Source organism: Etheostoma spectabile, chromosome 16 (genome assembly GCF_008692095.1).
Source record: "Etheostoma spectabile isolate EspeVRDwgs_2016 chromosome 16, UIUC_Espe_1.0, whole genome shotgun sequence".
Taxonomy (NCBI): domain Eukaryota; kingdom Metazoa; phylum Chordata; class Actinopteri; order Perciformes; family Percidae; genus Etheostoma; species Etheostoma spectabile.
In genome coordinates this window covers 8,207,200-8,233,703 of record NC_045748.1, presented here as the reverse complement: position 1 = coordinate 8,233,703, position 26,504 = coordinate 8,207,200, and the positions used below count along the sequence as shown (strand labels likewise).

Here is a 26,504-nt window from a genome sequence, read left to right as displayed (position 1 = left end):
TGGTGCCAGATTATGTTCAGGAAATATTCTGTTAGTGAAACTAACACATTGAATGTCAAATTTAAACAATTTCAGCTTCTTCTTTTTAAATATTAAGTTATTGATAGATAAACTGAAATAGCATTGACTCATTAGACTACCTTTACCTCTATGGCTGTGTTTTAATACTTTTTACATTTTCACATTTTGCTACAAAAGGATGCTGGTAACTTTAATTTCCTTGCGGGAGTCATCCCAAAGGGATTAATAAAGCTAAGTCTAAGTCTAAGTCTAAAAATTGGATTTCAAGGTCTGAGTTTGTATAATATTTATTTAGCACTCCTAATTCTACCACTATCAGAAGATCTTTTCTACTTTGGCTTTTCAATTGTATGTTTTGGAAAGAGTTGAACATATTTAAATAGACTTAAAAATAATATATGTATTGTTCTCAAAGTTATAGTGTGTACTTGCTGTTGCCAGCATGAGGAATTCTAAGTAATGACAAAAAACACTGTTTTCATCTACATGACATGATACGCCATTGGTGATCGCGTACCACCCCCACCCCTCCTCCACGCAGTTGCTAGAAACACAAAATATTTAGGTTGAGAAAATGAAATAGCAATAATTCCTACTCCTAATACGATACAAAACCCATTACTAACCTGTTCATGAGCAGTAAGGCAACATCCATATCTGACCTCTAGCCCTTTTCATCCTTCCCAAACAGGAAAAGCCACACCAGTGATTATCCGTGTTTGCCTTCGCCGTCGGTCGCTTTCTTTTTCTGGATTTTAGTCCTGCTGCTGAACGTGTTGGTCTTTTCTCAGCAGTCAATCATTGAATGAAACATTACGTGGGTGCTTCTCCAGGTGTATGTGGTTTCAGGCTATTCAAATATACAATATACAATTGTATATTCTCAGCACTATAATACTGTTGTGGACACATTTGATATTATGGTGACTACTTTTGTCAAAATCCTTTAAAATAAACAAGTCATTTTGGGAAATATTTGCAAAAAGTCAATGCAGGATGTTGAGATGTTGGCAGTGTAGTCTTACTTTGGTTCATCAGATTTTTAGGATTCGTCCAGTTTTTTGAGTGCTGCTACTTTTTGGAGGGTAACCAGCTACTTTCCTGTGATACATCTTGTGTTAAAAGATGACTCCAGACGTGTAGCAGAAGTCTGTAAAAGCCATATTAAAACACAGCCTTTAATAACCTTTCTGTAGCATCATTGGGATCCTTAATGTTTTGACAATTTGTCAGCAAAGGGTTGCAATGCAGGTAACTTGTATTGTAATTTCCCTCATGGAAATAATGTCCCTCATGGATTTAAATTATGACAATCAAGTTACTCTAAACTTATGTTACATTCGTCGGCCTTCATAAGCAATTATGATGATCTGATTTTGTTATCTCTGATTAGGAGTGTTGCTTTTCCTTTATATGACCTCATTTATTTGTTGAGTCTTCCTTGATGTGGTTGATGGATGAGTTACAAGACAAGATGTAAAGCAAGCAATCAAAGTGTAACGGCTTTTCTGCCAACAGCCCCCCCTCCCTCTCTCTCTCTCTCTCTCTCTCTCTCTCTGTGTATGTCTTTGAGCAATACATTTGTATTCAGATCTTATAAAACATGATGTTAAGAAGAAACTTCCAACAGTAAATGAAAGATTTGTTTTTACACTTTCTTCCATTGTCTTATGGTGGTTTTGGATTTCTTTATTAGTTAATAAACCAAACTTTCTGTGGACAGAGATGTAATAAAATTTGAAAGAAAGACTTTATAGATTATAATTTTGTTGACTCCAAAAAATGTCTAAATGGAAACAAAACAAGACTCATTTTGCATAGTTATTTTTTCATTCATAAACCTTCATAAGTGTCATCGGTATAATCCTTATTTCATTTTAATGTAACATCAAGCATTGTTTTAATTCCCTCAGTTAATTAAAAACAATATTTTAGCAGTTCACAGAATACTGTAACACCTAAGGGGCCTAAACACCAATCAAAGTGAATCCTTATTTGCCATGCTCAAAAATTGTTGTGCTATATGTAACAGTAACTGTATACTGTGACTTTATTACAGTGGATATAAAAAATTAAAAAGCAGGTTGGTCAAGCTGCTATGTTATCATTGCCAATGTGTAACAAGTAAAACCAAATCTTGTGTACAGTATATGCGTACCACATCTGTCTGCACATGCAGTATAGGCTTGTTGTTTGCATGAGCATATTGCACACATTTGCACACGAACGCATTTGTAAATGTGTGTGTGTGTGTGTGTGTGTGTGTGTGTGTGTGTGTGTGTGTGTGTTCACATGCCATGCTGCACATAGTTACTACTTCAGAAACCTGAAACATGAATCAATTTCAGATGTAGAGCAACTGAGGCAACAGGATCAGCTGCAGGTCCAAGTCCCTTTTTACTGCTCAAAGCTGTATGAACTGGAGAGAACCTCCTCTCACAGGAGGGAAACTAAACTCAGCACCTTATTGGCTGCTGGCTCGAAGGTGGGGATTCATGATGTCAACTTGGCAGGCGGAGCAACTGCATATGGCTAGGGATTCAGAGTAAGGTTTCATAATGTTAAATTACTTAGGCAGGATTGTTTCTGTTTTAAAAACGTCTTGTCTTTTCTTATCCTTTATTCCTCCACTGCAAGATTACCATAACAAACACACACACACACACACACACACACACACACACACACACACACACACACACTTCCTATGCAGATCAGATGTTCTACTTCTGCTTGGTTTAGTCTCTGGACCTTGAGGACTGTCAACAGCAGCTGCTCCTCTAATACTCCCCCAACATACACCACACCCAGTTCTTTTATTATAATTTAATCAAAATAGAACAAACAACAAATCGACTGCTTCTGAGTTTGTCCTTTGACAGTGTTTTTGTGCTGAACATGTATTCTCAGTAGTTATCTCAATGTAACTCCAGATCTACGAGTATGTGCATAGCCATCTTACAGGCTTAGCTATTGGTTAACCCCATTACGGGTCCGCCTCGGCACCCTGAGGCAGATCAGGTGGTAGCATGCATGCTCTATAAAATAGTGGCTCACCTCTGCTCCCTTCTGAGCTTAGCAGCTGACGACAGGAGGGCTTTGCATGTTACATAGCTTACAGATAACTACTATTTTTAATTTTGTACGTGATTTGCCCTAGAATGGGCTTCACTATTGGTGAGTCAACAAACCCATAAGATGCTACACACATCCCACAAATGCTAGAATGTCCTAGAGCTAGCCAGCTAGCAACAGCCTAAGCAGTAATAGCAAGTGTGCAGGAATCCTCAAAGAAGCAGCGGGAACGCAGGAACTTTCTCACTGACACGCTGGTCATTTCCCTTGTGTATAGTGACTGGCACCACAGCTAGTTATCCATCGGTGCCTCCCTTGCCAGGCTGAATTAGTTAACTTAAACAGGACATTTTGGTGACATCGGAGGGTGAGGAAGGTTTTGCCGAGTGCTGTGACCTTATTCAAAGTGGCTGAGCAATAAAGGGTAGTTTTATAGGGGCATGCATGCCACCACCTGATTGGACGTGCAAAGCTCTCAGGGTGCAGAGGTGGAGCCTATGTAAACCAATCACAAAGCCTGTAAAAGGGATAAGCAATTTAACTAAATAATTATACAAATATAAAAAAATCAAACAAGTTTTGTATATACACTATAGGCCTTCCACTGCAATGTTTCCGGTCCATTTGTATATTTTAGCTTTTTTGCTGCCCACTTCTAAATGCATGCAAGGCTACAGTTTTACATTTAAAGGTAGGCCTATGTTGCCTGTTGATTTCTGTTATATTCTAATTTCTGTAGGGTTTGATTGATTAGCAAACTGTAATGTGCCTGATTGGGGAAGTCAAGTCCTTGTTTCTGTCCAACACCAGCCATTGATTTGCAGTGTTCTGTTTCTACGAACCAAACTTCTGGGTGGGTACCAAAATGATAGTGTAGAGTGTGGAGCATGCTCTGGGAGGGACCGGAGGGGAGGGTTCAAGATAGGAACTACAACTGCAGCTCCTCTCCCACATTTTACTTAACGCTTGTCAGTCGCTGCTATACATAAGTATTCAGCCATTTTCGTGACGCAAATTTTTTCCCCAGCTTTTTTAGAACTTGCACCGAGTGTATTTTCCGTGACAGTCTGTAAGAGGCGGAACCGAGTGTAAGTGTGCATGCGGAAACCGAACTGCTCTCGTGCAACCCATTTTCTGCATGCTGGAACTTGCAGGTTTGGTGACGTTGTTTTGAATTCAGTGCTTGTTGGTGTGAGATATCACATGGCAGCGTTTATGCCACGTTACCGCTTGCAGCTGCTTCAGCATGCTGTTGTTATTTTGGGCTGTGGCGTTAACGTTTAACGGTAGTGCATGCAGTCTACGGTATGTTCGGTTATGCACGTTTATGTGTTTAATGTGTTATTGTTTATTCTCAAGTAGCCTAAAGCGGCACCTGTTGTGAACATGCTTTTAAAACTTGACAGTGCATGGATTTAAGCGCATTAAGCGGCCAATTTAAAGTTTGTTGCGTTTTTTTTTCTTCAAAATCTCTGTCAAGCTGATGCTCTGTGGATAATGAGCACTTGTGTGTTGACGGTTAAAGTCCGCATCTACTTGTGTGTACCGTGTACATTTCGCCCTAATCCTGTTTGAACCTGTTACTACTCTTCCTTCTTGAGCCAAAATATGCGCATAAGGTTATGAGCTGCAGACGTTTGACCTAACCCTAATCAAACATTGTACATTTATTTAACCTTTCCACCATGTAAGTCTAATTGCTGTTAAAATACACACTTTGGATACAACTCTTAAATTACTATAAATAAGTGTGACATATCTTATCTGCATACACCTCAGTCAGATACAGAATATTGTATACATGTGTGTCATGTCACCTGTCATGATGCCATGCAATTTAGAAAAATGTTTTTGTAAATAACTTTAAAACAGAATAATATATTGCACTATACATGACATTTCAGATATTCTGCACAATAGTATCCACATATGTTTCTGCAGCATCACTCTGTCCCTATGTGTCCACTGACTACAGGGGCCATGGCCATCCTTGGGAGCGCAGTCCAGCGGGTTGTGTCAGCAGTGCGGCCTCCTCTCTCTCCCTTGACCCGGACAACCGCTTGGTCCTACAGCTCACAGCCCACCAAGGAAAAAAGTGTTCCCTATGATAAGACACTCAAACAAGAGGATGGAACTTCCTCTGGACCCACTAAACCTTTGCCCAGGTTAGCTTGATTTTTAGTTTTTGCAATTCAAGACCAGCTTCTGTTTGAATTCTTACATCATGATAAGATGATTTAGCATGAAGAATATACACTTAGCTGGGTAGAGGGGTTGTGCAATGATCAATACGTTATAGATCAAATGGAGAAATAATGGTCATGATGATATCTGCCCTATAGCTCCCTCAGGTTTGCAAAAGATCTAAAAAACAAAGACATTTGATTGCCAGTTTTAAAAATATGTAAAAGAATCTGCTCAGTAACAAAACCTTTTCCACAACCCTTCTCAACACTCAAGGTAGGAAAAAAAAGCTTTAAAGTCATAGGTTGATATTTGGGGAAATATGTTTATTTACTTTTGGAGAAGAATCACTCTTGAGTGTGGTATCAATTTTGTCATCTAACTGTCGACAACAAAGCAAATGTGCGTGTTTCCCAAAATGTCAAACTGTTACTTCAAGTAATTGAAAGCAGCTTTCATTTTTTTTAACTTGGTTTGAATCCGTGAATAGTGCAGCTGAGTAAGTTGCATCGTCCTTATCCCATTTTAAAGGTCATGTTCTCAGGTTACCTGTCTGCCACCTGTCTCAGGTCAGCGGATGTGGTGGTGATCGGAGGAGGCAGTTTGGGCTGTCAGACCATCTACCACCTGGCTAAAATGGGGATGACCAACTTAGTTCTGCTGGAGAGAGACAGACTGACTGCTGGCACCACCTGGCACACTGCAGGTAACAAACTGTATAGAATATGGACAGGTGTAACGTGTGTATGAATTGGTACCGTTCAAACATCCATGCTTACTCTTTACATATTTACCTACAGTATCTTCTTTCTCCTTAAATCCAAGTCTTAATAAGGTCTCTGCAGATACAGTGCCTTGCGAAAGTATTCGGCCCCCTTGAACTTTTCAACCTTTCGACACATTTCAGGCTTCAAACATAAAGATGTAACATTTTTATTTTTTGTGAAGAATCACCAACAAGTGGGACACAATTGTGAAGTGGAACAAAATCTATTGGATATTGTAAACTTTTTTAGCAAATAAAAAACTGAAAAGTGGTGCGTGCAAAATTATTTGGCCCCTTTACTTTCAGTGCAGCAAACTCACTCCAGAAGTTCAGCGAGGATCTCTGAATGATCCAATGTTGTCCTAAATGACTGATGGTGATAAATAGAATCCGTGTGTGTGTGTGTGTGTGTGTGTGTGTGTGTGTGTGTGTGTGTGTGTGTGTGTGTGTGTGTGTGTGTGTGTGTGGTGTGTGTGTGTGTGTGTGTGTGTGTGTGTGTGGTGTGTGTGTGTGTGTGTGTGTGTGTGTGTGTGTGTGTGTGGTTGTGTGTGTGTGTGTGTGTGTGTGTGTGTGTGTGTGTGATCAAGTCTCTGTATAAATGCACCTGCTCTGTGATAGTCTCAGGGTTCTGTTGAAAGCGCAGAGAGCGTCATGAAGACCAAGGAACACACCAGGCAGGTCCGTAATACTGTTGTGGAGAAGTTTAAAGCCGGATTTGGATACAAAAAGATTTCCCAAGCTTTAAACATCCCAAGGAGCACTGTGCAAGCGCTCATTTTGAAATGGAAGGAGTATCAGACCACTGAAAATCTACCAAGACCTGTCCATCCCTGTAAACTTTCAGCTCAGACAAGGAGAAGACTGATCAGAGATGCAGCCAAGAGCCCCATGATCACTTTGGATGAACTGCAGAGATCTACAGCTGAGGTGGGAGAGTCTGTCCATAGGACAACAATCAGTCGTACACTGCACAAATCTGGCCTTCATGGAAGAGTGGCAAGAAGAAAGCCATTTCTCAAAGATATCCATAAAAAGTCTCATCTAAAGTTTGCCACAAGTCACCTGGGAGACACACCAATCATGTGGAAGAACTGTCAAAACATGGTGGTGGCAGCATCATGGTTTGGGCCTGCTTTTCTTCAGTAGGGACAGGGAAGATGGTTAAAATTGAGGGGAAGATGGATGCAGCCAAATACAGGACCATTCTGGATGAAAACCTGTTGGAGTCTGCAAAAGACCTGAAACTGTGACGGAGATTTATCTTCCAACAAGACAATGATCCCAAACATACAGCAAAATCTACAAAGGAACGGTTCACAAATAAACGTATCCAGGTGTTAGAATGGCCAAGTCAAAGTCCAGACCTGAATCCAATCGAGAATCTGTGGAAAGAACTGAAAACTGCTGTTCACAAACGCTCTCCATCCAACCTCACTGAGCTCCAGCTGTTTTGCAAGGAAGAATGGCCAAGAATTTCAGTCTCTCGATGTATAAAACTGATAGAGACATACCCCAAGCGACTTGCAGCTGTAATCGCAGCAAAAGGTGGCTCTACAAAGTATTAACGCAAGGGGGCCGAATAATTTTGCACACACCACTTTTCAGTTTTTTATTTGCTAAAAAAGTTTAAAATATCCAATAGATTTCGTTCCACTTCACAGTTGTGTCCCACTTGTTGGTGATTCTTCACAAAAAATAAAAATGTTATATTTTTATGTTTGAAGCCTGAAATGTGTCAAAAGGTTGAAAAGTTCAAGGGGGCCGAATACTTTCGCAAGGCACTGGATAGTTCTCTCATTTGTGTGTTAGTATGTTCATCTGCAAGGTGTACATGCATTTCTGTCCTACAAAATGTTTTTTTTTTAGTACATCTGTTAATGCGTGTCTGTTTACTAGGCCTGCTGTGGCAGCTCCGTCCCAGTGATGTTGAGGTAGAGCTCTTGGCCCACACCAGGAATGTGATAAGCAAAGACCTGGAGGAGGAGACGGGTCTTCACACAGGCTGGATCCAGAATGGAGGACTCTTCATCGCTTCCAACAAGCAGAGGCTGGACGAGTACAAGCGCCTCATGTCGGTAAGAATCCAGAGTGCTTGTTTTATGGCAATTTACATTGGGGAAAACATCATTGCATTGATACTTAAAGCGCTCTTTTTCTTTCTTTTATTGTGTTGTATATCCTTTTGTGCAAGTTATGTTATGGCTATCCCAAAGGGACTTACCATTTCCAACAGAACACTGTTCCAAACGGCTCTATTGTAGTCCAGCCTTTCCTTTCGTGACAAACGTGCATCACTTTGTAACACACGTTATAATGCTCGCCTAGCCCCAAGCATGGCACGCCCTCAAACTCTGCTTCTGACTGGCTAGCAATGCAGGTACTGCGCATGTGTGACTCTCAAAAAAGATGTTACAGAAGTTTGATGCCTCACTAGGTGGCTATAACAAAGAGCTTCACACACAGGGTGAAAAGAGAATCTGCAGCAGTGTGCAGTAAAAGTGTTTTTGAAAATTAAACCATGTAAAGCTATTCTGATAAAATCTCTAAATACATTTATGGACCTGAAAATGAGCATAATATGAGCACTTTAAAGTTGCTATATGTAACTTTCAGTTTGTGTTGATTCTAGAGGTCACTTTGGACCAAAGTGGTAGATTTTTTACCACACCTGCTGTTGTGAAGGGTCTTTTCTTTATGGGGCTGTGTTTCCCACTATATAGTACTGAGTTAGTGTTACCGTGAGGTCAGATAGTTGCGATGAATGTTTTGCTCAAGCAGAAAATCATTCATTTACTATAATATAATACTTCAGATGCATTTCAAGTGTTGCATACGATAATTTCGCCTACTTTGGATGTATTGTGAGCTAAACCCAGTATCTCTGTCACTGTGTTACGAGCCAAAGCATTAAGAGATTGTTGCAATAATCAACGTAATAATAACTTAGATTAATACAGTGCATTTCATGAAACCCAAGGACAATTTACACATGTAACGTTACAGGGGGACAAGGGAAAAGAAAATAGTAGGACAAAACAGACACAAGGAATAAAATGTGCTAAATGGAAGGGGGGACGTAACGTTAACTTGATATCGGCTACTGACGTAATACCCAATTGCGCATTGTAAAGTTTATTATGAATGAAATAGACATCTTAAGTACCTGAGGGACAATTCAGAGACGTTTTTGAATCGTTTGCAATCCCGTATTTGTGTCCATCTGTTAAAAACCTAACCAAAGTTGACTCACGTTCCCGCCCGTTGTCTTTCACTTTCCCTTTTAAGCTTTTAGTTGTTCTTCATTTAATTTCCTTTTTCCTGTGATGCCCCAGCCCCAACAGATAATTTCTAAAATTACATTAAAATACAATAAGGCCTATATAAAGAAATCTCCCGCTACCTTCTACCTGGCTGAATACAGTAACACTAACAGAGGTTTTTTTCGGTGTTGCAATGAAATCTGTTATCCGTTAGAATGTGTGCTCTGTAGCGCAGTCTACCTGCCGCAATTCATTCTGCGACTTTGCAGGAAAAATCAGACCCAGGCAGAGACATTAATAAAAACTAGTGCTGTCAAACGATTAAAATATTTACTCTTGATTAATCACATTAAGGTCATAGTTAACTCGCAGTTAATGTCAATTAATCACACATTTTAATCTATTCATATTTATACATTTATTAACATGGAAAAGTGGATCGTCTTGCTTTGTGCAAATGTTTTTTTATTGAAAATAACATTGGCATATAGCCTACTGTAGTGTTCAGTTTCACGAGTAACATTAACACTTGGAGGAAATGATCTCTCGCACAATGTCCATCAATAAAAGGGTGAAAAAAATACTTTGACAAGGGGGTCGGAGAATTAGCATCAGCTGTGTGCTTGGCCGTCCAGTGGTGACTGGACGTGCTGCAAAGACAACTTAACAACAAAAGACACAGATCACTTTAGTCTTGTCAGTGGAACCATTTGGCAACTTTTAAAATGTAAACTTTCCATCCAGAATCTTTTCGGCAACCTTTTCGGTGCCTCGCGCTCGCCATCCACTCAAAACGCAACGTTCTATTTCGTATAGGCTTCGCCCTCTAAGGGCTACGCTATTGGGTTTATGACTTTGCGCATGCGCAGTCGTGAAGATTTTCTTTCCCGCCCTAGCGTCCAGCACGGGCCTCAACTACGTCCGCATTTTCTGCATATATACAGAGCGGACCCGTTGTTCGACTCCCACTTTTTCTTCAAGCTTACACAGTATGAAGACAAGAATTTCCAGTGGTGCTCGCGTCTGCCCCTCCTGCCGGACCGGCTACATCCTGCCGCCGGACCTGCACCCCCGCTGCGGGACCTGCCTCGGCGCCGTTCTCGGCGGCCAGGCTCTCACCCGCCACGCCTCCTGCCAGTTTTGCGCCCGCCTGTCATCTAAAGAGCTAAACTGACAGGCGGAAGCTTTTTGGGCCCGGTTCCCCTCCGCAGCGACAGCCGGCACCACTCGGCTGGCGGGCTACACAAGGTCGGAAGACCATGAGAGCGGCCCCACCTGGTCCAATCCGCCTCCCGAGCAACCCAGCAAGCAGCAACGACGGTGGCAATGACGGGACGCGGGGATCGTCTGTGCCTCTTCGGCTGAGAGTTGGAAACACAACGGCATGTTAGAGGGCAACTCCCTCCCATTTTAACAGCCGTTTCTTTCCCCTCAACCAAACAGCCCTTGTTTGCACTGAACAACGCGCTGATATGACAGTCGTTCCCCACACAAGCACAAAGGTAACCGCTGCCGCACACGGAGCGCCACAGCTCCCTCGTTATGCCGGCAGCGGGAAGTGCGCCCACCCATTGTGGATGACGCCGCTCAATCAACCCCCTCCCCACGGCGATGCCAGCGGGACGGGGGACACATTAACACAGTGGCCGCTCCCGCCCCACAAGGCGGTGACCGGCCACTGTGCTTTTCAAAAGCCCTACCACGGGCTGGGCAAGACGTGTGATCGTGCCGCCCAGCGACGTGTTGGGCTCTGCGCTTCCCGCTAGCCATGCCGGTGAACAACACTGAGACATGTGCTATCAGAGTGCAGCGCAGCATGGATTGGCTTGACACACATGGAGTCATGGATGTCAAAGTTGATGACACGGGGTTACACACTCCAGTTCGCCTCTCCCCCCGCCTCCTTTCGCGGGTGTGTTGGAGGCGTATGTATCATCTCTAGCACAGTCAGACGCGATGATGTCAGAGCTAGACGGGCTGATGACAAGCGGAGCCTTTTCCCGCTCCCCTCCAGAGGAGGAGAACGAGGGTTTTTTACTCTCGCTACTTTCTCACCCCGAAGGAGTCAGGAGGACTGCGTCCCATCCTTGACCTGTCACTGTTCAATTGATACATTATGGCCCTTTTCCCACATGCTCACCATCAGGCACGTGTTGGAATGTGTGCGCCACCACGAATGGTTTACGTGAGTGGATCTGAAAGAGGCTTACCTTACTTTCACGTCCAAATCATTCCTGGGCACAGGAAACCCCTGCGGTTTTTCCTTCCAAGGGGCCCGTTTTCCAGTTCCAGTTTTCCAGTTGGGGACGTAGTTGATTGTACTCACTACCCCCTCGCACGTCTTCCAATTGTGCATGGAAACGGCGCTCCAGCCGCTACAGAAGAGGGGCATCAGAGTCCTTTTTATTTGGACGATCTGCTCATTCTAGCCCCCTCTCTGGAGCGAGCGGCGCTGCAGACTATAGAGGTTCTGCAGCTGCAAACGCTGGGTTTTGCCATAATTTGGCCAAATAGCGCTCTGGTCCCCTCACAATCGATAGGTTATCCGGGCATGGACATAAACTCGGTCACCATGAGGGCAAGATTGTCAGCACCAAGACAGGATGCCCTAATCTCTGTTGTCCCACTTCGGGCCACAAACGACAGCGTCATCGCTCTTAGGCATAATGTCTACGGGACACACGGTGGTTCCCCTTGGTCTCATCCACATGAGGAAAGTCCAAAGGTAGTTTCTTCACACACAACTCGATCACATTCGCCACAAATTGCGAATTCTGTCCATCCCTCATTCCCTCAGGTCAGACCTGGCATACTAAGGGAATTCCGGGACCCTGTCTTCCGGTTTTCCCCAGGGCAGAGTGATGTCATATGTGACGGTGTACACAGACGTGTCCCTCACTTGCTGGGGAGAGCTGTGTGAGTCAGAGGTGATGGGAGGGGACTGGCCTCCTCCCCCTCTCCTCTCCCCACCCCACATAAATTACCTGGAGCTGTCCGCGGTGTTGAAACACTTCACCCCGGTGGCGATGGAGAGGCATGTAGTCGTGCGGACAGGCAACATCACGGCGGCAGCATTCATAACCGCCAGAGCGACATACGCTCAGCCCAGCTGTTGGAAATAGCCAGACGCCTCCCGGTGTGGGCGCACAGTCACCTGCTGTCTCTCAAAGCAGTGTAGGCCTATACCCCGTTTTTTTTTTTAAACGGGCGGCCGTCCTGAGGTTGAGGGGAAGGGGGCTCCTACAACGAGTGGAGATCGAATCCCACTATTGTTCAAATGTTATGGAGCAGGTTCGGGGAAGCGGAGGTGGATCTGTTCGCTCCACGAGGAAAAAAAACAGAGTGCACTGTGTTTTTTTCCTTGAGCATGCGGGACAATCCTCCCCTATATGCTTTTCCTCCGATCCCTCGCCTCCTGGAGCGCATCCAGGAGGAGGATCTGTTAATTGTTCTGGTGGCACCGGAGCGCACGAGCGCGTCCTGGGTCCCAACCCTCGTTCAGCTGCTGGTGGCTCCCCCCTGGCAGATTCCGTGGCGGGGAGACGCACTATTGCAGCTGAACGGTGCGATCTGTCATCCCCCAGTGATAAATCAGAGGCTGTGGGGCTGGTTGCTGAGCGGGAACGCTTACAGAGATTAGGCTTGCCCCCCGCCGTTTTACGCACCATCCAGGGCTCCAGAGCCCCCTCTACCATAGACCGCTGGTGCACAGAGAGGGACGCAGATCCCACATCGTGTCCCCTACCTCTCGTGCTGACGTACCTACAAGCTCTGTTGGATAATGATTTGGCTCCATCTACAGTCAAAGCATACGCAGCAGCCATCTCATCCTGTCACGAAGGTTTCGGTGAGAGGACAGTTTTTGCGCATCCCCTGGTGAAGCGTTTCCTGAAGGGGGTTAGGCGTCAAAAACCGGCTGTTCGCCCCCTCGCCCCCCAATGGGACCTAGCTCTGGTGCTCCGGGCTCTGGGGAAACCCCCCTTTGAGCCTTTGGCACAGGCTTCGCTCAGAATGCTGTCGCTTAAGACAGCACTTCTCCTTGCCCTAATGTCGGCCAAAAGAGTGAGTGATTTATGTGCACTGTCAGTTTCTCCGTCCTGCCTCTCCATTAGAGGGGACGGGAGCGCAGCCACCTTACTGCCAAATCCCCCCCCCTTCACACCGAAGACTAACTAACTAGTTCTTTTCGGTCGAGGGTGTTTTCCCTCGAGGGTTTTTCCCCCCCACCTCACGCTAACGGTGCGGAGGAGGCTTCCCACCGGTTGTGTCCGGTGCACGCTCTGTCACAATACATTTTACGGCAAATATCAGGAAAACTCAGCAGCTGTTTGTGCATTATAGAGAACACTCCCAAGGATCAGCCCTCTCAAAACAGTGTCTGTCTCACTGGCTGTGCGAGGCTATTACCCAGGCTTATAGCTCGGAAGGGAAAGAGCCCCCCCAAGACATTCAGGGTCACTCTACGAGAGCTCTGTTGGCGTCTGCGGCTCTATTTAAAGGCATGGCAGTAGCCGACATTTGCGTGGCAGCCTCCTGGGCTTCTCCGTGCCCCTTCATCTGCTTTTATCTGCGTGATATGTCTGAATCTTCCATGTCTCATGCGGTTCTGTCCACAGTCAGTGACGCGTAATGCTGCGCTGAATGTGCATTTAAAAAAAAAAAAAAAAAAAAAGCGGATGCCTTGATTGTTGCCAATCTCCTTATCACCTAGTGCTGCAATGACCCTGCTCTGCTGTCTCACCTCTCCTGTATCTGGGGTATTTCTTAGCTCTTATCTCATACATTGTCATAATCATGTTGCATGCATGGAGGTAATCATGTCTCTCCGTTGCATGCGTGACAGGGTCAATCATGCTTAACCCCCATTAATCATTGTACTACTGCATCATATTGCGGGCCACATGAACCTTTTCCTGCCACGCCATTGGCAGGGCAGGCTTTGTCAGAAGAATTACTCTGACTAGCCTCTGTACATTGTTGCTGGGGTAATGTGGTCTATGTTCGGCTTGTGGACCTTGTGCCGCAGGTGGCATTGACTACATCAGCTTCGCCCTAACCAAATAGCGTAGCCCTTAGAGGGCGAAGCCTATACAAAATAGAACGTTAGTTACTTTGGTAACTCCAGATTCTATTAGTATAGGCGTAGCCCTCTAAGGTCCGGGCCACCTGCTCCTAGAACATTAGTTGAAGAAAAAGCTGATGTTTTGGGAGTCGAACAACGGGTTCGCTCTGTATATATGCAGTAAATGTGGACGTAGTTGAGGCCCGTGCTGGACGCTAGGGCGGGGAAAGAAAACCTTCACGACTGCGCATGCGCAAAGGGATAAACCCAATAGCGTATCCCTTAGAGGGCTACGCCTATACTAATAGAATCTGGAGTTACCAAAGTAACTAACGTTACTACTCTTTGGCCGGCTCGCAAGCCCAAACAAGTGTGTGCGGCTTGGCTGACGTTTTTTTCCGGTCTAGCTAGATCCGGTGTGGTGTTGTAGTTTTTCTAGCGTTACTAGTTGTTGCAACAGCATGTGAAATAAAAAAAAAAAAAAAAAAAACGACAACGTTTGCTAGGCCAAAAAGTTTGCTAATCTCGCGATTAGAACAATTTATGCCGTTTAAATGGGTTTGCATTAACGTCGTTAATTACATGTTTAACTGACAGCACTAATAAAAACTATATAACAATATTGTTCTTTTCACTGTTAGTCTTGTTTGCTGTTCCAGGTCATTTTAGACCGTTGTATGAAAAATGACAGAGCTTCAGAAACATTTAAAAGTTACATATAGTCACTTTAAGTAAATAAAGGCTTATTATTGGTTACAAGATGTGTCTATTGCTAAAGTGCATTTCGGAGTAACTGATTTTTGCGCAATAAAATACCAACAACCTCATTAAAACTTTCCCTCTAACAAGTGTCACAATCCAAACAAAACAGGTGTTATTTTATCATTTCATTTATCTGATCATTTTAAACATAATTTCATTTCCTGTTGCAGTGTTAGTTAATCTAGCTCTGTAAATCACCATTACCAAACCCACCAGACTCCATTTAAATAATCAGTAGTTTTGTCATCGTAAAACACAAATAGCCTATATGTAATTCCCTCCGCATAAAATCTTTATCTTTCATAAAAATACCCGTCAGGGTATGTTAACAGGGTTGTCAGTCTCTAAATATTTTAACTTTAATGAGCGCACCTCTCTCTCCGCGCACCAAGGTCAAGCTGATCTTCTAAGAATGGCGACGCCGTTATCAACCCGAGGATTGATTGGTTAGTAGGCGGTGTTTTTACACGGGTGGATCTCTAATCTCAGATATAACCTGCTCCTGACCAGGTTAGGTGTTCAGCATTAGTTACTACGGCAATTTAACCCGGTAACAAGTGATCCACCGTCGTAGTATACAAAACCTTGGGTTGAACCTAAAGTTACCGCGTCAATGCCAAATCTTGCTTCGTAGTACAGGCATTTGGTCTGCTGCAAATAAACACAGGTTTTACAATAACCAGGCTGCCAAAGTGCATGTAAATTATTGTAATAAAAATCTTTTTTAGTCAGTTAGGGGGCGGCCAACAAGTAATAGCTCATAAATAATTGTATTATTAAGCTAAAGACCCCTTTATTCACAATTACCAAAGTACAATACTTGATGATAAAAATGTAATGTGTCCATCCACCTCAGGCTCCCACTAGTAAATTAGCAGTTTTTTAAGAATTGCATGTTTTAATAGGGTTATTCAGATTTACAGCTACTGCAACAACTCATCAGGGCCCTAAAAAAAGCAAAATATTTGTCTTGTTTTTATTGCTCAACACCATGGTGGCACATGTGTGTTCAAGGTTCGAAGTTCACTTAACCTAACCTTCACCTAACCCACAAATGGGCTATGAAAAGGCAGTACAGTTGTTCAAATTAATAATCCTAACGTAAAAAACAACTACTAATTAACGATTAGGTAACTAATCCTCTTATTTGATGTAACATAAAAGTTATCTTTTAAATGGAAAGAATCCCTCTCTGGCAAGACCATAACCAATTAAAAATTTGATTAGATTCAACTTTATTGTCATTACACAAGTACAGGTACAAGGCAACGAAATGCAGTTTGGGTCTAAGCAGAAGTGCAATAGCAGTAAGTGCAGGATATACAATGGTTCTGTAAGTGTAGGACATGGATGTGTACTGAATAAATATAGAAATGAATACTATTATAAACAGAATTTTACAGATGGGTTTGTCCTATGAATATAAAATATAGATAACAAGTATTGTGAGCAAGATTTACAACCAAAAATCTACTAAATATAATATACCGGTGGATATTACCATAAGTAGAAATTTTTTACAGATACGTGCAAATAACATAATATACTAATGGTTTACAGAGTTTACAGGTGAGTATGTACTATGAATATATATATATATATATATATATATACACACACATACATACATACACACACACACACATACATACATACATACATACACACACACACACACACACAGGCGGCTATTAAAAATGCCATCTCCCCTCATTTCTAGCTGGGTAAAGTTTATGGTATCGAGTCCCATGTCCTGTCACCTGCGGAAACCAAAGACCTCTATCCTCTGATGAACGTTGATGATCTGTATGGAACCCTGTATGTACCAAAAGACGGCACCATGGACCCAGCAGGCACCTGCACCACCCTGACCAGAGCTGCTACCGCCAGGGGAGCAACGGTAATGTGCGCTGGTCTGCTGACTGCTGTTTTTGCTTGTTGGACCAGCAGTAAACACAGTTTTGGTAGTTCAAATATTTTATTTAGCTACCTATCTAAATAACCTTTAGCATGTCTGTTTGAAAGAATTCTATAGTGCCATTTCAACTACTTTTTTGTGTTTCACACAACACAGTGCTGTGTAAAAATAGCGCCCATATGTGAACAATTGAATTCAGTGTAGATAGCTGTGACACCACCTTGTGTACAGCTAAAATTAAATTGCTGTTTTTCAGCAAAAGACATATTAAATGGCAGCGATATGAATGTAACACCATACTTTTTAAACTGATCCAAAACCAATATAAGACCTGAATACTTATGACGGTTGGTGCTTTCTCAGTGCGTTTGAAACAAAAGGTGGGTAAAGTCTGAGGCTTTGGTCTGACTTCTTGGACTCATGAAGGTTGCTTCTTTTTTTTAGGTAGATCACCATGGTAACGGATTCGGCACAGCTGCCAGAAAGCAGGCTAAGCTCAGGCTATCGGATCCAAAAATACTGTTCTAAAAATTAGAACCAACTACCAGATATTCTTTTCTGAAACAGTGATATCACAATCCCTGGATGACCTTACTTATTAGCCTTACAATGGCAAAGCAACTTAAAACCACTGAAACAATTACTTTACTGCCTGGTAATATATGAGGAATTATGAATATATGAATAGGATTATGAGGTACGGCAAAATTGTGGAGCGTGAGAGAGTGATTGATTGAATAGACTGAACTCCTACTAATCACAGCAGCAGTGGAGAACCTTAGAACGGCTCTAATATTTGTTTAATTCACTCTGCAACTCATCTGTTTATTACAAATAGGGACTCCTACGTGGGTTGAAAATTCATGTAAATAACTCACACTAACACTATTGTCTTTAAATCAGGTGATTGAAAACTGCCCTGTGACTGGTATCCAAGTGCGGACAGATGACTTTGGTATGAAGAGGGTGAAGGCAGTAGAAACCCCTCATGGGAACATTGAGACACCTTGTGTGGTGAACTGTGCAGGTGAGATTTAGACAAGATCAGCTAATTAATCATCCCGAAGACAACAAACCCACAGATTAAAAGCATTTTGACCTAGGTTGACATGCAAAATGAACATTGTACAGGCATTCTTGATGTAATTCCCTGCTAAAGCAAATATCCCATGTAAAAGTCGCAAGTGGTTTGATAGGTGATGCAAATTTTTGCCCAAATTGCATGTCTAGATTATATCATCTCTGTGTTACATACAGGCGTGTGGGCCACCAAGCTGGGGGAAATGGCTGGAGTCAAGGTGCCTCTTATCGCAATGCATCATGCCTATGTGGTGACCGAGAGAATTGAAGGCATACAGGTAGGGCCTCCATGTGTCATATCAGAGCAGCTTGACTGTGTTTCATGATATAGTGTACTAAAAATAAAATCTACCATTGGCACGCTCTTCTGTACGCCCTAATAGAATGTCTGCAAGGATGGTGGCCATGATTTTATGGCTTTTGGAGCATCATATCCTGTATTGTTGTCAATACAGAGAGATAAAAAGGCCCACTATTATAAAAGCCCTATTTTTGTCATTTGTTTGTTTCTGTGGCTCATACAGAGGCAAGGTATGTTAATGGAGACGCAACATACCTTCTGTAGTACGGATCTGATAGGTGACGTCTTCAAAATCAGGTTTGCCCAAACACAACAAGTCAAAGACAACAAGGCCACTTGTGTTTGTTTATAGTTCAGTATGGGTTTATTTTACAATCTGTACAGTGCATGTCATTAAATTTACCAAGTGAGCTGTTGTGCTCTTTAGTATATTGATACAAGGGCTTCACGATTATGGCCAAAATAATAATCACAATTATTTTGATCAATATTGAGATCACAAATAATTATCACAATTATTTGTTGATTTTAACCAAAACAAATCTTATTGTCATATAGGCTATTTATAACTGCTTTCACATCCATACTGTGCTATTTTCCTCTTATGTTGAAGTTGTATGTTGTACAGACATACAGCGACAACACATGTAAATGAAAATTATCTGAAATAAATAGCCTAGAATATATATATAAAAAATAAAAAAATAAAAAAAAGTATCTCTGAGAAAACTCCTTCACTTGTTTTTAACAATAACTGATTAAAAGAACTAGGTAGAGAAGGGGACTGTGATGAACGTATGCTACTCACACGGCTGATGATCACTATGATGCTTATGAATGGGTCCAGCACGGGTCGAATGGCGGGTCAGTGGAGTTACACACGTGGTGTGTATGAAATGTCTGTATCGTCACTGCGCTGCATTTGAATGAACTATGAAATTCTGGCCATGGGTCACATCTCTGGCCCAGGTCCAGCAGGATCCGTCTCACACGCTATTACTCTACAAACTAAAGTTAGTTGCATTCAATAACTTCTTCTGTGTTTTTCGCCGTGGCCGCCGCAATAGTAGAGTTACCAACGGAAACACTGGTTCAAGTACAGGTTTGCCTCTCATGCTTATTATATACAGCTGTGTCTTGTACAGCCTTTCTGTAACATTAACATTACACACACAGTTTATAGTATTATATATTTTTTGCCCTTTATATTCCCAGAAATGTTCTTTTAAGAAAACATTAAAGTTTTAGAGTTTGTATTATAATGTTAATGTAGCAGCCTTTTTCAGAATATGGCTTGGTAATTGTTAATTTCATTTTAAGATAACATAAAGCATCCTGCTGTTTCCAACAACTTTTTAATCCTTGTAAAACAAGGGGCAGAGGAATCCTAAGTAAATCTAATGATACAATGCCATTATTACATTCAATTACATTGACAATTATTATATTCTTACAATGTCACAATTCATTAGGAATGTTTAAAGCCTTGCGTTGCATTGCACATGATTTACTTACAATTCTTTTATCTTTCTGTATTAAGTCTGTATGACCAGCAGGGGGCATTGTGACATTATATATTTCCACCTGGAAAGGTCCAGAATGCTGTGAGTGTTGGAATGAGATGTGTGGGCTTGTTTGAAACTAGGGGATATGTTTTGTTTGTATCCTTTTATTCTGATAATGTGTGTATCTGGGGAGGGGGGAGTGCATTGGAGAGGCCTCTGTATGCAGCTATAACATGTCTGACATGGCTTGTGCACATGATCCACTGTTTCGTGTGTGCGTGTGTGTGTGCGCGTGCGTGCATGGATAACTGGGCTCATCCTCTACAGGCTGGTGGTTTTAGGGGGACTGTCTCTGTGTAATGTAGTTTAAGAGCAGCTTAACCAGCAATACTGCTACATCATGCACGCAGACATCAGCCCACACAAACACAATGACAAACTCACACATCTGGATGGCATCAGGAAATTAGTTTTGTGTGCAACTTGTCGGTCAAACATCTCATGCTGACCAGACTTCAGAGAGGCAATTGACTTTGGTATAAAAAGCCTCAGTGACAGCATGAAGACAAATGACACAACATACTCAAAGTGTAACTATGCATTAGACACTTCCACAGAATATTTGCTTAGACTCAAGGGGATGGATGCTTCTCTAAACACTATGGTTTGTCATGGCGTTAGTCACTGGTGCTGTAAAGATTTTTATGATTTGTATATCTCATATTTTATACAATTATATTTTCCATACGTATGCTTCCAAAAAGCACTAAATACTATGTGAGAATCTGGGTGAAGTAAAGGAAAAATTAGCTTTTTAATACAAGGTAAACAACATGGTCATTTTTTTTATTTTTGTTTCAGCAAATCTTCCCCATTTATTTGTTTTGTTTTACTTGTGATAAGGAAGGTTATGCTGAAATTAGAAGTCACTTAGTTAAAGCAGATTGACATAAAATTAACCAAGAATGTTTTATTTTAAGTTTTATTATAAATTCAGTCCATTAAATAGTAAAAAAAAAAAAAGCATTTGCTGTAATGGCTTTAAATGCTTTTCTTTGTGTCTTTATTATGGATGAAGATGTTGCAGTTCTAACTGCCGATTAGACAAAGTCATTTCTATCTTGACTTAATAGTAATATGAATCTGCTCAACGGGTTTAGACTAATTTTGTGTTTTGAAAACTTCACTTTAATCTTCACTCTCTTGCAGAACATGCCAAATGTCAGGGACCATGATGCATCAGTGTACCTGCGCCTCCAAGGTGACGCCCTGTCTGTGGGGGGTTATGAACACAACCCCATCTTCTGGGATGAGGTAAGCCTGAATATTATCTGACTGATTAACAGTCTCATTCTCTGGCTTTAAGACTTGAAACTCTGAAACCTTACATATTGACCGTCTATGTGCATTAATGAGATTGATCTGTCTAATATTACAATTAAGAAGCTGAATCAAGTTTAATTCTGTTTATATACTTCTCATTCTCTCTGTTTGACCTCATCCCTGTTTTAATCTTTTCTTTCATGTCTTTATTACTTGCTGCTGTATTAATTTGGAGGTCAAACTGCATTTAACAGAACTGATTAAACTGCGCGTTTGAAGGTATTCAGGTCCTTTACTAAAATCAAAAGTCTGGCATTCAAAATTTGGCATAGGTAAAAAATAATTAAGTGTAATCAGCAAAATGTTCAGTAAAGAAATAGTTTGACATTTGAGGAAATACACTTCTTTGCTTTCTTGGCAAGAGTTGGATGAAAAGATTTGATACCACTCATGTTTGTAGCCCAGAGGCAGCTAGCTTAGCTTAGCATAAAGACTAAAAGTAGGGGTTGCTAGCCTGGCTCTGACTAATATCCCAAAATATGCCTACCAGCAACTCTAAAGCTCACCAATAAACACTCATATCTCATTGATTTAATCCAAAATGCAAAAGCTGAAGTTTTGGTTTTACTTTATCCAGAAGTATTGGATATAGCCTGGCTAGCTATTTCTCTGTGTTTCCAGTCTTTGCTCGTTAGTAACCAGTTAGCTGGCTTCTGGCTCTAGCTTCATATTTCGAGTACAAACTTGAGAAACTCAAGATTTACTAAACTTCCTATCTAACTCTTGGCAAGAAAGTGAATAAGCGTATTTTCCCGAGTTTTGAACAATTGTGGGGGGGGGGGGGGGGGGAGCGCTAGGCTGGCTCTTATCCAAGGGAAAAACTATATGCCTACCATGACCATATATTTCAAAGCTGACTTATTTACACGGTATATGTTGTTTGTTGACCTTGTACATTAAGAGAAATATAGCAATGACACATTGTGGTTTATGGGGGGAGTTTTGTGCTGGACACAAGATCACTCATCTAACTCACCACAAGAAAGTGATGAGCGTATTTTCCAAAATGTCAAACTTTTCGTTTTGAATTGCAAGCGACATTGCAAGCCATGCAACAAGCGGTGTACTGTATACACTGTATCTAGTGGTGCATTGAAGCTAGGTTGTTACGCTGAATAGAAAGAGATGCATGAAATGAATTTATGAATGTTTTTCCACACTGACAGGGTCTAGTGGGTGGTCTTTTGGCTGGCACTGTGGCTCAGTATCAGTTTGCTTTTGAAAAGTTTGGTTTCTCAATAAAAACGTTTATTTTTTTTATAGAAAAACACTCATTAAGGTAAGCTATCAAAAAATATTTTGTGTTGTCAGGCATATAGTCGGATTGGAGCGTATGATATGCTAATCAAAGGAGATAGACTGATTGATTTTAATAACCTAATAGCTGTCAGTTTAGCACCACCCGCAAACCTTATATTCTTATGTCCACTACAGGGTGAATTGCTTTTATTGGAACATAAAAACCGAAGCATTTCTGTTAAAGACTGACATGACTTAAGGCTGTAAAGATAAGGAAAAATTATTCAAACAACTCTTGAACTATAAAATGTAATCGTACAGGCTGTTCTTTTATGCACTGGCTGACGATTTAAAAGGGTGGTTGAGTTTGGAGACTGATCCTCATAAAAGCATTAAATCAACAGGTGGTCTTGGTCTTAATGGATGTGTACTTTCTCCCAGTAGGCTGGCAGGTTTGGGGGCATGCATATTTGCCTTTTCCTGTACTGGTGTTTCACACTTGTAACTTTTCACTGTTCATGCATTCCTGTTTGATTTATTAATTTAAATCGTTGTTCTTATAATGTAATGCAGTCCTTGACCCATGCTGTTCCTAACTAAAGACTTAAAACAAGTTTTGTTTTTAAAAACAAACCAATCAAAATATATTTCTTAGTCTTTCATAAGAGTCTTTCTTGCTGTTGTGTTTTTGTTGTCTGTCCATCCTTCCCGTGTTTCCTCTTTGTTGTAGTGTGAAACATTTGGTGTTGGTGTGTAGTGTACTTTTTCTGTATGTAGTCATCTGGACCAATTTTTTGCATTTTTATTTGGCACTTTAAATAAAAAATAAATAAATAAATGACCACAAAAAAAGAGTTATTAGTCTCAAAAACTGTCCGGAATAGAACAATATTAAGACTTAGTTTTTGTGAAATGGTTCAAACGGGATAATTTCATGACACTAACAATACTGACTTCATGACTTTCTGTCTTTCTGGCTGGCTGCCTGGCTGTCTACACCCTCCTCAGTGATTTTTACATTTTAGAGGATTTCTTTGTGCAGAAGCAGCTTCTTTTGTTCTCGTTCTGCAGCTGAGCGAAGCTTTGATGTCTTGAGGCGAATGGAGGAAGAAAGAGGAGATACAGAAAGGCGAATTAGCAGAGAGAATAGAGGATGCCTACTAAGTGATCGAGTGGCTTGGGAGGGATTGAGAGTCTGTTGAGGTGTCTAGGACAAAGAACACTGCTCCTCAGATATACCAGTTGAGTGTCAGTGAAATAATGCAGAAGCTCTTTGTTCACATTAAAGATCACGCTCACACTTTCCTGTGACATTCAATTCTTAATCAAAACTGAAAGTGTCACCACTGAGGATAATTGCAAAGCCAAATGAACTTTTCCCCCCTCAGCACTTAACAAACCAGAATCACTTATATTTAACATTTTTGGCTGTAAGTTGATATGTCTGCAATGACTCAGGAGAGAATGCAGTCACCCTCTGAAGGCGAGAGACAATGGGGAACAGGGAAGTTCAAGTGGAGGGGATGACCAGATCAGTGAGTAGAGGGAGAAATGCATGATAAATTGCTGCACAGAGCACAAGCTGGCATGCTGGACATTTTAATTTGTGCACCCTGAGTCAGTCAGACTAGTGTAGGAGGGGAGAATGTTAAGGCGTGTTGGTCGGCTCTGAACGGCACAGGTTGTAGGAGGTAAAGGCTCAATTTTGGCCCGGCTGACAAGGAGGGAGTTGCAAAAGTCCAGATGGGAACAAATTAATGCTTGGACAGGGCACTGAGAGGGATTTGACAAATGTTGATTCAACAGATGCCAAAGGGGGGGGGGGGTGTCTGTGTGTCTGTGTGTCTGTGTGTCTGTCTGTCTGTCTGTCTGTCTGTGTGACAGACAGACAGACAGACAGACAGACAGACACAGTTGGCAGTCTACACGCTGAAGTCGCAGTGTTTTTGTTAACGGTGATAAGGAAAGAAAAGGAGAGCATATCCGCTTTGATGCCATTGGCTGTGAGGTGGTGCACCAACATCGGTCATCCAACAATCCATTTCAGTAGTGTAGATTCATTTTGTGGGGAAATATGAACAAAATCGTCAGAGTTGAGTATTTTTAATATTTATATTGATGATTAATCGCATTAATATCATAGTTAACTCGCAATTAATAGCACTCTTTATTTATTCTAAGGCTGAATCCCATTTCTCTGTCTTACCCCTACCCCTTGCCCCTTACCCCTACCCCTTGGCCCTTGAAACCAAGGGGTAAGGGGTAGGGGTGAAAGGGAAAAGTGGATCAAAAGTGGATCAACTTGCTTTGTGCAAATGTTTTTTGTTATTGGTAAAAAAAAACATTGGCATATAGGCTACTGTAGTGTTCAATTTCACACGTAACATTCACTTGGAGCAAAAATAATCTCTCCCACTATGTAACACTGTCCATCAAAAGGGTAAAAAAAATACTTTCGTCAAATACTACCCCTGACAAGCTGTGTGCTTTGCTATAAGGTGGTATTTCAGACTGGACGCGCTGCATTGATAGCCCAGTGTACAACGACAAAACTCACAGATCACTTTGGTCTTGTCAATGGAACCATTTGGTATATTTTTTAAAGTAAACTTTCCGTTCAGAATCTTATTGGCATCCATTTCGGCGTCTCGCGCTCGCCATCCACATTCAAACGTAATGTTACTACTCTTTGGCCGGCTCGCAAGCCCAAACAAGTGTGTGCCGCTTGCCTGTTTTGTTTCCAGTCTAGTAGTAGTTGCAATAGCATGTGAAAAACAAAGTTTGCTAGGCTAAAAAGAACTTTACTCTCGACATTACAAACAATTTATGCCGTTAAAATAGGTTTGCGTTAACGCTGTTAATAAAGCGTTTAGAATTTTCTCTCAGGATTTGGTAGAGATTAAAAGCGGAGCTGAACGAGGGCTATTGGACTCGTATTGAATACAACTGAATTATGCTTTATAACTGCTGAATGTGTAAATAAGCAACCGTTTGCTAACAAGTTTGTGGTATCAATGATATGTCAAAGTTGTTATCTTGGAATTCATCCGTTCTCAAAAATCTACAATGCGTAAATGCACCATTTTCTACACAAGCATTCTGTAAATTATACATTTTTCGTCTTACTTTGTGGGGACTTGCATTTTCCTTCAATTCTTCTTTTCATTGTTTTCTCAATGTGAGATCTGTTCCTTGAAAAGGCACCTGTCTTCCAAGATCAGTGTGTTCTTGCAGCAGAATAAGTAATTTACTTGGAACATAAAACTAAATGTGCAAAAGCTGAAAACTGACACACTGACATAAAAATGACACACTTGTGTTTAGCTAGTATTATAAAACCGAATCTCCTCATACATTTGTGCTGTGTTTTTTCCCTAGGTGTCTGATAAGTTTGCCTTTAGCCTGTTTGACTTGGACTGGGATGTATTCATGCAACATATTGAAGGTGCAATTAACAGAGTTCCTGTTCTGGAGGAAATTGGCATTAAGTCCACGGTCTGTGGACCAGGTACACACTCACACACACGCACGTGCACACACACACACACACACACACACACGCACGTGCACACACACACACACGCACGCACCACAGAAGCATACATTTTTATGAAAATCCAGCAGGCTCTTCTTGCAAATGTTTTATAACATTATGCATTACAGCAGGGAACAAGCAACTTTCATGACACTTCTTAAATTTGACACATTCTACTCTAAAAGGGAAATGTATTTGTCTGTGAAATATTGTATGCTTTGCTCCAATACTGCATTCACTCATGAATACCTAAACTAGCAGACTGTCTGTCATGTTTGTAGAGGAGATAGTTTCTCAAACCTGACGTCCCATCCAGGCAATATCAGGTTGTCCAAGCGGTTGACTGAGCCAGTCTGCTGCTGTGTTACAATATTGAAATGGATTTTTCATCGTCATAGTGTTTGTGCAGCTGT

At 41.7% G+C, this 26,504-nt stretch overlaps 1 protein-coding gene across 1 annotated transcript in view; it reads left to right on the top strand.

The window, feature by feature from the left end:
- The first annotated feature begins 4,040 nt into the window (after positions 1–4,040).
- sardh (sarcosine dehydrogenase) overlaps positions 4,041–26,504 on the top strand; it is a 45,342-nt gene continuing 22,878 nt past the window's right edge. The window contains exons 1-9 of the mRNA XM_032540328.1: positions 4,041–4,250; positions 5,072–5,261; positions 5,850–5,986; positions 7,943–8,121; positions 16,851–17,030; positions 17,952–18,075; positions 18,306–18,406; positions 21,144–21,248; positions 25,935–26,064. Of these exons, the coding sequence (XP_032396219.1) occupies positions 4,235–4,250; positions 5,072–5,261; positions 5,850–5,986; positions 7,943–8,121; positions 16,851–17,030; positions 17,952–18,075; positions 18,306–18,406; positions 21,144–21,248; positions 25,935–26,064 (1,162 nt within the window). The 5' untranslated portion in view covers positions 4,041–4,234. The remainder of the gene's footprint in view (positions 4,251–5,071; positions 5,262–5,849; positions 5,987–7,942; positions 8,122–16,850; positions 17,031–17,951; positions 18,076–18,305; positions 18,407–21,143; positions 21,249–25,934; positions 26,065–26,504) is intronic.